Source organism: Labrus mixtus, chromosome 20, assembly GCF_963584025.1.
Source record: "Labrus mixtus chromosome 20, fLabMix1.1, whole genome shotgun sequence".
In the NCBI taxonomy this organism is placed as follows: Eukaryota; Metazoa; Chordata; class Actinopteri; order Labriformes; family Labridae; genus Labrus; species Labrus mixtus.
Genome location: NC_083631.1, coordinates 8,582,356 through 8,594,724, shown reverse-complemented (window position 1 = coordinate 8,594,724; position 12,369 = coordinate 8,582,356). Strand labels below are relative to the sequence as shown.

At 37.3% G+C, this 12,369-nt stretch overlaps 1 protein-coding gene and 1 gene segment (V, D, J or C); both read left to right on the top strand.

Annotated features, from left to right (window-relative positions):
- LOC132954408 (immunoglobulin mu heavy chain-like) overlaps positions 1-4,724 on the top strand; it is a 42,058-nt gene extending 37,334 nt beyond the window's left edge. Inside the window, exons 4-7 of the mRNA XM_061026959.1 lie at positions 1,796-2,092; positions 3,276-3,642; positions 3,724-4,064; positions 4,229-4,724. Of these exons, the coding sequence (XP_060882942.1) occupies positions 1,796-2,092; positions 3,276-3,642; positions 3,724-4,064; positions 4,229-4,620 (1,397 nt within the window). The 3' untranslated portion in view covers positions 4,621-4,724. The remainder of the gene's footprint in view (positions 1-1,795; positions 2,093-3,275; positions 3,643-3,723; positions 4,065-4,228) is intronic.
- A 1,252-nt stretch (positions 4,725-5,976) lies between these two features.
- On the top strand, positions 5,977-12,351 carry LOC132954407 (immunoglobulin heavy constant mu-like). The segment is given in 9 exon segments: positions 5,977-6,054; positions 7,579-7,918; positions 8,038-8,331; positions 8,459-8,770; positions 8,876-9,160; positions 9,275-9,601; positions 9,805-10,122; positions 11,269-11,417; positions 12,093-12,351. Coding segments are annotated over 9 exon segments (2,112 nt in total).
- The last annotated feature ends 18 nt before the right edge of the window (positions 12,352-12,369 follow it).

Sequence of the window (12,369 nt, the reverse complement as noted above, 5' to 3'; positions counted from 1 at the left end):
GACACTGTTTTTGATTACTGGGGAAAAGGAACGATGGTGACCGTCACATCAGGTAAGTCAACTGCTTGTTTTGTACATTTTGTTTTTAAATCAGATTTCGTATTTTGGGGTACATTTAGTTGAGACACCTTGAATACTGTATGTTATTTGTGTTTTGTATTGGAAATCATGCCTTTTCTGAGTTGATACTTGTAGAGGTAAATATAAAAATGCAAAAGGTTAGATAATATTAAAAATTACGAACCGTTAAATATCTTGATTCCTGAGAACAGGTTTTTGTATGCCGTGGTTAATATATTGTCCAACTGTGACTACACTTTTGACTACTGGGGTAAAGGCACAATGGTCACTGTAACTTCAGGTATGTATCTTTAACATTTCTGAATTTAATGTCTTATCCAATGTCTGATGCAATGTTATCTTTTTGATGTGGTCACGGGAAAGTAGCCAGCGATGAAACAGCAAACTGTTTTCTGTAGCCGGGTAAAGAGTTTGCAAAAGACTTCAAACTCCTGGCTGCAGAGTTCAGTTTTAGATTACTTCTATTCAAAGATGCATATTTTACTTAGAATTGTTTACTGTTGTTGACATCAAAATATTCAACAAGAGGTTGTGGGATATTACAGTGATAGGTTTTTGTGACAAGTCCTTATTGACTTTCTTCACTGTGATAACTGGGCTTTCGACTACTGGGGTAAAGGCACAATGGTCACTGTAACTTCAGGTATGTATCTTTAAAATTTCTGAATTTAATGTCTTATCCAATGTCTGATGCAATGTTATCTTTTTGATGTGGTCACGGGAAAGTGGCCAGCGATAAAACGGCTAACTAATTTTTGTAGCCGGGTAAAGAGTTTAGAGTTCGGTTTACATTTTATGCTATTCAAAGATGCATAATTTACTTAGAATTTTTTACTGTTGACGACACCAAAATATTCAACAAGAGGTTGTGGGATATTACAGTGATAGGATTTTGTGACAAGTCCTTATTGACTTTCTTCACTGTGATAACTGGGTTGCTTTTGACTACTGGGGTAAAGGCACAATGGTAACGGTGACATCAGGTAAGATTTGCACTGCAAAATGTCATTTTTTAAGTTACATTTAAAGTAGTGATACTTCAGATTTAAATGTCACTTTTAAAGTAGGGTACTTTCGTGTAGTTGAACAGTAACTTTGTAAGAAGATGCAATGTCGTTTGTTTTTAGCAAGTTAAATTTGCAAGAACCATTGGTAGTGCACAAAACATAAGCAGACGTAGCCCTTTTTATATTTGAAGTAACTATTCTACTTCTTTTGACTACTGGAGAAAAGGTACAACTTTAACCGTTACATCAGTTAAGAATAATTGAATTCCTAAATTATTTGCTTGATTTAAATAAAAGTATGTCAAGAACAAAAAATTGCCACTAAATAATTTGCCGTATATTCAAAGAATTTACATCTTCATCTATTCAGTCTAAAATATAACTAAGAGCGGTTGTAGTCGAAGTTGTAGACTTCAAAAAAATCAAACATATGAAAACTACAAAAATCATATTACTGGTGAAGGTTAGTTCAAACAATAACATGTAAAAAAGAGAGATAGCAGATGAGATGGAAGAACTGTATGGAGCGTAGTTTCCACATCAGGTAAAGGTGTCAAAATGTATTCTTCAATCCAATGCTTTAAGCCATCTGTTAAAAGTGAGCCGACTTCTCTTCATGTGTGATTTAAGTTTAATAACAAATTTCTTTAATGATTCATTTTCATTTCAGTATTTTTTTTCTGCTCTTTTCTTTTTTTCTTTTTTAGCCACTTCATCCAAACCAACCGTGTTTCCTCTGATGCAATGCGGGTCTCAGACTGGAAACACCGTCACTCTTGGCTGCCTTGCCACCGGCTTCTCGCCCTCCTCGGTGACCTACGCGTGGAGCAAAGCTGGAACTGCCTTTACGGACTTCATCCAGTATCCTCCAGTAGAGAAGAGTGGTGTTTATACAGGAATCAGTCAAATCAAAGTGAACAAGGAGGACTTGGACGCAAAGCAGCCCTTTAAATGCATCGCATCAAACATAGCAGGAAACGGAGAGGGGACTTTCATCGTGACAAGTAAGACTTCTGCTAAGTCATATAAATACCTTATAGCAGCTGATTTTTACATGTAGCAGGTTAAGATGGCAGAGATGATAATATATATTATCATGCATTTTTAAACTCATTTTATATTGTTTAAATTTGCATTGATAGAAATGTACATGCAGTAAAAATGGTCGTACTTGATAGGCTCACTGTGATCTGTAAAATGTGTCAGGACATGTTTAATAAATTAGAAAGAATATTTTAATTAATTCAGATAAATCAATTAATATATCTGGTTGTGTTAAATAAATATAGAATATGTTAATATTACAATGTTACTATGAAAAATGCAATAAAGATATAAAATAAATACAAATAATCTGCCTATAAAATAATCTACATCATGTAGATTAGAAAGATATGTATTTTACTGTACACTTAGAAAGTACTACAATACTTCTGTAATAATTATAATTACAATACTACTACAAAAACTTCTACTGCAAATAATAATAAGAGTAATAATTAAGTAAATGTTTAAGTTATTGGTGTAATTTTTCAACAAAACTGAATTTCTTTAACATGATTCTGTCAGTCTACTACAGAAATATACTCAATTTCAAAAGAATTTGAAACATAAAAGATAATAAAATCAACAAAAAACACTGTTTTAATGTGAGATATTGGGAAATATCCTTTAATATTTTTTACTTTAATAATTAGTGAGACTGGCGTGCAAACGAAAGAGTGAGGTGAAATAAGAAGGTTGACACTTTCTCATGCATATTCCGCTGCTGACTCGGTCTATTTTACTCCTTACTAATATTCTGCATATCCTCTGCACCTGTCTACAATCACAGCATTGCAATGTGCCATGCTTGTTTCTATCCATCTGCATAATTAAAGTTATGCAGATAGACTGACCTGTATGCTGATAATTAAGTTTTGGGTTGATCCATGTTTGCTTGCTGGAGCAGTAAATATATATGCAGAAGTGAGCATTCAAGCTCTGCTGTTTAGTAATGTTATTCTTTCCTCCTGAGTCTTTCCGTTTAAAAGTGTAAATTTGAGGAGAAGCCACAAGTCAAAAAGTCAAATTAAGTTAACTTCGAACTCGACTGCATTTTGAAAATATTGCTTCTGCATATATATCCTTGTACGTTTTATTCCCTGCTTGCGCAAACATATATTTGTGTATATCTTTGTTTTACAGCGCCGATTTATAAGGAGCCAACTCTTAAAGTGTTTTCCTCATATGATGGGGAAGAGGAGGTTTCCTTCTCATGCTTTGCCAAAGATTTTGCACCAAAGCAGTACGAGTTCAAATGGCTGAAAAACGATGGGGTAATCCCCCACGACACATATGTGGACCAAACTCCTGCCAAAGAAAAAAAGACAGAGAATGGAACTCTGTACAGTGCAGCAAGTTTCCTCACAGTACCAGCCAGCGAGTGGACTCAAGACACCAAGTATGTATGCGAGTTTAAGGGGAAAGGTTTGAAAGGTCCAGTGTACAAGAATGCTTCTGTGAGCAACGATATGAACGATGGGAGCAACGGGGGAACTGGTATTACATGTGAGTAAATGATGCACTTTGAGTAAATTGTGTTCAGATTCCTTTTTTGTTTCCATTGGTTTTCAGCCATTTCTATTCAGTAATTCTCCCTTATGTCTCACTCTAAAGGTCCCGGATGTTCTGTGGTAGATGTGGATATAAATATCAAAGGCCCTTCAATGGATGACTTGTTTTCAAAAGGAAAAGGAACAATAGTGTGTGAGGTCACGGTAAATAAGGTCTCTGCAGACAAGATTTATTGGACAGACGAGCAAGGGAAAGACCTAGCTGCTGCCTCAACAACTAGAAGCAAAGGAGGTAAAGGCAAATTCAGCCTTCCCCTTGAAATCTCCTTTGATGATTGGAGCCGTGGGGTAAAGCACTTCTGTAATGTTGTACATTCGGAGTATACTGACCCCATCAAGAAACAGCTTGAAAGGAATATTGGTAAGAACACTATTAGTCATGCACTAAAATTCTGTGTGTTGATGCTGTAATATCTATCAAATATCAGTGATCTTTTTAAGTTGGATTTGTAGGAGAGATTTCCATTAGAAAAGTATGTTCTCAAATTTTTGACAGAAGGTTTAATTGTTCTCTCATGCTTGCAGGAGGACTGACTCAGCGTCCATCAGTGTTTATGCTGCCTCCGTTAGAACATACTAGAAAAGAAATGGTGACCTTGTCTTGCTATGTGAAAGACTTCTACCCCAAGGAGGTTTATGTGTCTTGGCTTGTTGATGACGAGAAAGCAGACTCAAAGTTCGGGTTCCATACCACAGAACCTGTAGAAAACCAAGGATCTTATTCGGCATATAGCCAGCTATCCCTCAGCTTCGAGCAGTGGAACAAGAGTGATGCAGTGTTTAGTTGTGTAGTATACCACGAGTCTCTGACTAACACAACTAAAGCTATTGTCAGGTCCATTGGGTCCAAAACCTCTCAAAACATCAACCTGGTCAACCTCAACATGAACATCCCTGAAACGTGCAAGGCCCAGTAGATGTTTTTTTTTTTTGTCTCCATCTGTCTTCTGTTGTTTGTTGCTTGTGATTTGACATTGTGTTTGTCTTTAAATGCAAAATAAAAACAAAAAAAAAGGTTGAACTTGTTGATTTATGTTGCATGCTGTCCCGTCTTTACTTACTCAGTATTTCAAGCTACATGTCCGTTGTATGTGTACTGTCACTGTGCTATCCTAACAAAAATCAGGTTAACAAATCAGCAAATTGGATTCATAGCATTGTTTGCAATAACAATAAAGTATCAACTTTATACTTAACTGCATACATATAATTAAAAGGTACTGTATTCAGTAGAATAACACAACCACTTACAGAGTTCAGACCAGTTAAGTTTAACATATTACACTATTTGTTTGTAGATATGCATTCACAGTGTGTGTAGTACTCGTCTTTGTGTGTTCGTCATGTTTAATCTTCTGGGTCTTGCACCCCAAACATGAGATGATTGCTTGAGGTCTAACTCCAGCTCCGGGGTACTGCCGTTAAATGACCAACAAACTGCTTCAAAAGCTAAGTCATACAAGCCACACAAAGAATAGTGGGGTCTTTCAAAAGCAATTCAAGATCAACAAGACACCACTTTAATGAATATGATCTCCTGTTCATGACATTTATGACAAGAAAGACGCCAGTACTGTATTTTACTGATTTATTGTCATCTATGGGACTAAGTAACTGATTAAATCCACTCTTACCGCAAAGGTTATGAAACTTATTTACCTAGTAGGTAGTGTTGTAGTACTGGTCTCAAGACCACTTTTTTTTTTTCTTGTCTCGTCTCGGAATCTAAAACATTTTTACTCTGTCTCGTCTCGGTCTCAGACTGGGCGGACTCCAGATTTTAAATCAAGACCAGTCAAGACCAAAACTGATGGGCTATTTTTCCACGTCATTACTGTTATTGGAAGGAAATGCTCCTCTTTTAAAGAATTCTTAAATTCCTTCATTCTTAATAAGATTTCTATCCACGGTTATGGACGCAACCTTCATGGAGTTACGATCTGCGTGAGTGACATGCCTCCTGCACACAAGAAGATGATTTTTCATTTTCTCGGTCTTGCCCTGCCATGGTCTTGGTCTTGACTCGGTCTTGATCCCTAAATGTCTTGGTCTTGTCTCGGCCTCTGAGCACTCTGGTCTCGGGTGTGTCTTGGTCTAGGGTAGTGTGGTCTTGACCAAACACTACTAGTAGGTAAATTAATAGATTTTTAGACATTAGTAGAATTAGGTCATTGTCTCAAAGTTGGTAGAGTACGTATTAACTCAATAATTGTTTTTAACCTCATCCAGACTTCACACAATGGAGCGACGCTTTGGAGGCAGAAAAAGATAACATGGCCGAACCTGCCCTCACCTTCATCCTTCTCTTCCTCATTACTCTGGTTTTCACCATTGCAACCACTGCTTTCAAGGTAATGAACCCTCATGCATGGATTTAATTTAACCAGAAAGAAAAGAACGCTGAATCTCTTGGTGTTGTCTTACAATTTAACTAAACACTCTAAAGCCAACTAAAATAATATTTACCATCGACTACACTATCATTCGCATATCACTTTTTTATTGAAGATTCATTCAAAAAGTGATTGCAGCCAAATCTCAACAATTTATGGTAATTGTTCAGGGGGTAACATTAAAACAGAATCACGTTACAGAGGGTTGCAGGCTCAACTGAAATAGTGAAAATAATACATTAGACTTACAGTGTATAGACTGAGAGATGCTTAACGAAGAACAACAAAAAAATTGTTCTACTCTGTAAACTTGTGGAATTCACAAAGTTCAACATTTTAAACCTGATACAATTCATTTGTAAAGCTTTTATACTGTAAAAACTTAAATTTTGCTCACACTAAACAGATGTTGATCTCACTAAAAATAAGCAAGAGCCCCTTTGAAATCCAAAAGTAATACTTTATTGTACTGTTGTACACTGTTTAAGTTAAATTTATGGAGGGCGTTGTTATGACGAGGTCAGGCAAGTCTTCTATGTGGTATTTTATGATGCAGTAAGCCTAACTGAATTGCAGGGATGTAAACATTGTGGTGTATTTTTAATGATCAACGTTTATTTTCTTTGTCTTTTCAGGTTAAATGAGGTGAACTTTCTGTAGAATGTATTTTTCACAGTGTTTTTGCATACATTCAGAGTATCATGTAAGTAACCGTTTTTGTCCTTTATTTTATTACAAAAAACCATGTCATTATGATGTTTTTAAAATATTAACCATTGACATTGAAACTGCAATATTTTTCTCTTTTTCAAACTGTACTATCTATCATTTCCACCACGAACATTTTTGTCACATAATAATCCTATTTGTACAATGTCTTGTTTTGAGCAATCTGCATTTGTGTGATTTGTTTTTTCAAGTAATAAATTGCATTTCTGTTAATGACTTTTCCAGAATCTTTTAATGAACAACCCATGAGAGATTCAATCCATGAATGCGAACATCTTACAGTTGCTTATGTTCTTGAATCTATTATTAAACCTTTAGCAAAGTTTGAAACCTATTTAATCATGCATGTAAAATGATATGAGATATTTAAATGTTAGTTCTGTTTCTTTTACTGGCATAACCACACCTCACACCTGGTCTCTGTGATGCACGGTTGCTCTTGTCTTTGTTTCACTTCTGTAATTTGGTGCTTTTTTGAGAGCTGGGTGTTACTCAATGCTTCCGCCTGCTGCTTACCCTGACCTCTCTGCCCTGTCATACCGCCACATCTGTGCAACAGACTCCCAGCCTTATCTCCAAATAACTTTTAAGATACAATTTAAAGGTACAACTCTGCCATCTAGCCTGAAAAAAAGATATTACACTTAGTATTGAGACAAACCTGATTATCTGGAGGTATGTATCAATGGTTATATGAAATCAGCTCATATTGTTTTTTTATGCTAACATGTAATAGAAGGAAGCAAGTCATAAAATATTATCTTCTGTACTACAGAACCGCTGGTTGTATCTCCAAACATCACATTACAACCTGTCTGGGAAGGTGAATTCAAAGCCTTAGGGGTCAGACTCATCTGCACCTTGAGTGGATTCTTTCCAGATAAACTGAGTGTGGAGTGGAAGCTGGACAACAACCCTCTAGTGATTAATCCAATCGAAAGGAAGCTGCAGACCGTGGAGGGAGTGAAAAAAACATTTAGTTTTAGCAGTGAGATTGAGCCAAACAGCAAGGAGTGGGCAAAAGGCTCAAGCTATACATGCAAGGCGATTCACAACAACATTGAATTTACAAAGACAATTAGTGTCTGTCAAAGTAAGTATGTGTGGCACAAAATATGAAAGCTACTTATATTCCCTGGACACTTTCATTTAAAAGGCCTGCTTTAGCACATTGAGCAGTTTTAATAAGACTGAATGATTGTTTTTCTGCAGTCGTTCCAAGCACCACTCCTGCCATGCATTTACAAACCCCGAGCTTCAAGACGGTAATGGAGGCAAAGTCAGACATTGAGGCAACATGTTCAGTCTGCACTATTTTTGATGCCACTGTGACATGGAGGCTGGATGATGACTCTCCCTCCAAAGAACACATCAACCAGGTCACTAATGCAAGTCATATAATAAGCACTCTGACAGTTTCATCAAGCAGCTGGCAAAGACTGAAGAATCTAAAATGTAAGGCTGAACATCACTGCTTCTCTTCTACTGAAGTTACATTTGTTCCAGGTAAAGAGGCTCAGCAAATTAAAAACTATTTTTGCCATAAATATTACTTACGCCTCTTCATGGGGTATTGTGATGAATTTAGTGCCTTAAATGTAATTCTGCTTTGTTCTCTTTCTGCATAATAAAGGGCCTGCAGTAAGACCTCCATTGATTCAGATCAGAAGATCTCTCCCACATTTGCTGAAGGGAGACAGTGCTGTGCTGGAGTGTGACATCACACAGTCCGACTCCAGGGATCTATCTGTCACCTTACAGACTAATACGAATGCTATTATTGGCAAACAGTTTGTTGATCTTCCTCAAACCCCAGGACCACATTCAATCAGTAGATTCTTCTCTGTGCCTCAAAATCACTGGAAGAAAAACACAAGTTTCTACTGCAGAGTAAGCCAAGGTTTCTCTGGCAGTTCTACATCAAACTCTACTGGCATTATCTTTGGTGAGAGGACCAACTCTTCCAACTATAACTTGGTAATTTAATCCGTTATAATTTTCCATCTAAGATAGCTTGATTGCCTGATGCATTGTTTCATCTCTTATTTAGTGGATCCATCAGTGGAGCTCCTTCTGGTCCCAGGTGAAGAGTCTGGACAACAGAGACTGTCGTGCTCTGGATGGGGCTTTGACCCTCAAATCAAATGGTCTTCTGAGTCCCAGCAAAAATCTCCTTCGACCTATGACATCAGCATGGGTGCAGGTGGACGTGTGGCAGTAACCAGTCAACTTCTTGTCCCTCAAAAAGAGTGGAAAACGGGGAAAAACTTCACCTGTGAAGTCTCTGACAGAATTCTGAAGAAAGATGTTCAACAGGAGATCAGCCTCTGTTCAGGTAAAATGAGCCCCCACAGTCCATGATCAAATAGTTGACTGAAGTGTAAGTGAATTACCTTCAAGTCAATCATTCATATTATTGTTTTTTCATTAATGTCATGGTCTTTTTTAGTTACTCCCGCATCATCTCAATCAGTTGGGGTCTATATTCAGGGACCACCACTCCAGGAGAATCAGAACACGGGACAAGTGACTGTCACCTGCCTTTTGGTTGGCCCTCTTCTAAAAGATATTTCCATCAACTGGAAAGTAGATGGAAACACATATACCCATCGTGCCCATATAGAGCCACCAGTGAGTCTCGGCAACGGTACAGAAACTTTGCGGAGCTTCCTTAACGTGTCAGCAGAGGACTGGAACTCTTATAAAAACGTGTCATGTGAGGGAAAGCATCCATGTTCCAAACAGAGCTACAAGGACCATATAAAGAAATGCAAAGGTAGCTATACATTAAGACATGGATTTACCTCTTTCTCATCGCTTATAGCCATTTGTCAATTTCAAAATGGTTCAGCATAGCTCAAAAAGTCAAGCCTTGCATTAAAACACGGGATTAATAAACTATAATTTTAACATAAGTTACACTGGCTGTGCAAAAATAATTAGGTTCAAGTGATAACTGTGTTTTCTGTGTTTTTCTAGACACCAGTCCACCAACAGTGAAGATTATACAACCAAGTGCCTCTCAGGCTTCCACATCACACTTCCTCACACTTACTTGCCTGGTGTCAGAATTTTTCCCATCCAACATAATAGTGTACTGGAAAAAAGATGGCCAGAGACTCCCTTCAACTGGCTACACTAACAGTCCTGCATGGAAGTACACCGGGAGCAGCACTTATTCAATGAGCAGCAGACTAAATATAACCAAAACTGTGCACGAGGAGTCCACATATTCTTGCGTTGTCAGACATGAGTCATCCGAAATGCCCCTTGAAAGCAGTATAAAGGATGTGTTTGGTGAGCTGTTTATTATAGATCAAGCAGGACTGCAGATCAATGATGTTATTCTTTATACTGTAGTGAAACTGTATTGTGCCCAATAATTTGTACTGGAAGCTTCCTTGGTATCTCATGCCTTTTATAACTTATGATGAATTACACAGTGTGCTAGCACTCCAAACATTTGGGTTGAAAATAGAAATTTTTGTACTAAGGAACAGAACCTGAGTTTAAAGGTATATTATGTAACTTTCAAACCAGTAGATGTCACACTTTAGCACCAGTCTCTCAGACAAAAATCAAACTTCCTCAGTGCACTACCTTCCCTCCTCCCACACCCTTCCTTTAGTGTTTTGACTCTCTCTTAATAAGACTCTCTCTGTATTGATATGCAAGCCCAAAGATTATTCTTTTTGTTATTATTCTTTAAAGTATTAAAGCTTGTTCTTCAGTTCAGAAAGTATGTTGGATGTCCTTTAGTTGTGCTCTTGCAATGACACTTCACCATTATGCCTCTACATACTGCTTCTGGTGGCAGGGCTAACAGTTGGAGAGGGACGGGTACACGTAAAAAAAACATGTATGAGACATGTTTGAGCCTCTGAGTTACACAAACAAGCTGAAGGACGCACAGTCCTGTCCGTTTGAACACAGAGCTCAGGACAACAAACCCAGATCAAGTTTGACTTCACTCGTTTTTCAGAAAGTAATTACTAAACTGATATGTGCTCCAGGGTGCTGGTCGGCTTGGCTGGTGGAGCGGGCGCCACATGTACAGAGGCTTTTATCCTCGACACATCAGTCATAGGTTCTTGTCCCGGCCCCATCCCTTTGGTGCATGTCTACCCCACACTCTCCTCCCCACGTTTTCCATCTATCTTCAGCTGTCCTATCAATAAAGAAAGAAAATGCCAGAAAAAAAAACATTTATAAAATCAATACTTTAATCCACTTCAGTGGAACAATCTGTAGTATCTGCTGAATCTACTAAAAAAAAAAGCAAGCTTGTCCTGGTGAAAATATAAAATACCTTTTCCATGTAACCTTCAGCTGAGGTGAAACTGTAACTGTTGTGTACTTTTATCAGTTGATAATTATTGTCCTTTTGGTAACAGTTAGTTGTATAGTTATTTATTAACAAATCTCCTTTCGTTTCTTTCACAGACGTATTGGAGAGCTGTGATTTTTTGGATAATATTATGTATGCTGAAAGGATCCAAGACAAAGATGAGGAAGGCTGGTTTATGGCTTTCACATTTCTCGTTTTTTTCCTCATCTCCATCGTCTATGGTGTCTTTGCAACCCTGTTTAAGGTAAGCAACAGCAGTTTTAGTAGTTTTGGGCTGTGTCCGAAATCACACACTCATTCCCTACTCCCTACTCACTACATAGTGAGTTATAGCTAGTGGATTATATAGTGCACTCACTCAGCAATATTAAAAAACCTTTCGGACACTACTTGTTTGCCACTGACTGTTGCCCAGCTGGGGATCAAACCCTTGACCTTCCGGTTGAGAGGCGACAACTCTACCAACTGAGCCACAGCCGCCGCCCCTGTATTATACTGAGTGTATTTTCACAAAACAGTCATAAATAATGAATAAATATAAAATATAGAATTTTTGATATAATGAAACATTAGTGCACCAAAACTAATTCATTTGTGTATCTGTGCACTACTTTTGCAATGCATTGTGGGATACAATGAGTGGATTATATAAAGGTATGATCATGCTCACTTAGAATTCGGACTTCAAAAATGGCATGTTCACTAGTGAATTTGGGAGTGATTTCGGACACAGCCTTGGTATTTAGATTTCATCTTCTAGCAGAGTATTACATATCTCTTGAGTTATCTATACATCTCTGAATTTTTTTAATGATTACTCCAGTAATTTTAAGTGTTTTGGGAGTTTAAATTGAAGTCTTTTACTAAAATAAAAAAATTCCCACATCTATAACCACTAAACCTTTTTTTTCCCTTTTAGACTAAATGATGGCGATCACAGGAACAGATCAACTTTCAAGATCAAAAAGTGAAATTCTGGAGATTTTTGATTGTATCTGGTCTTGTTAATCTTTAAATGGGATAAGAAATGCTCCCATCATTATGTTCCTTTCCACTGTTTTACATCTTGTTACTTTTCTACATGCCAATTCTTTTGAGATTATGCTACCAATGTCATGAAAACAAATCCTGTATCATTTGTGCATTGAGAAAATAAATATTCATAAATTGGAAACAAAGATTTGACTTTTTGATTT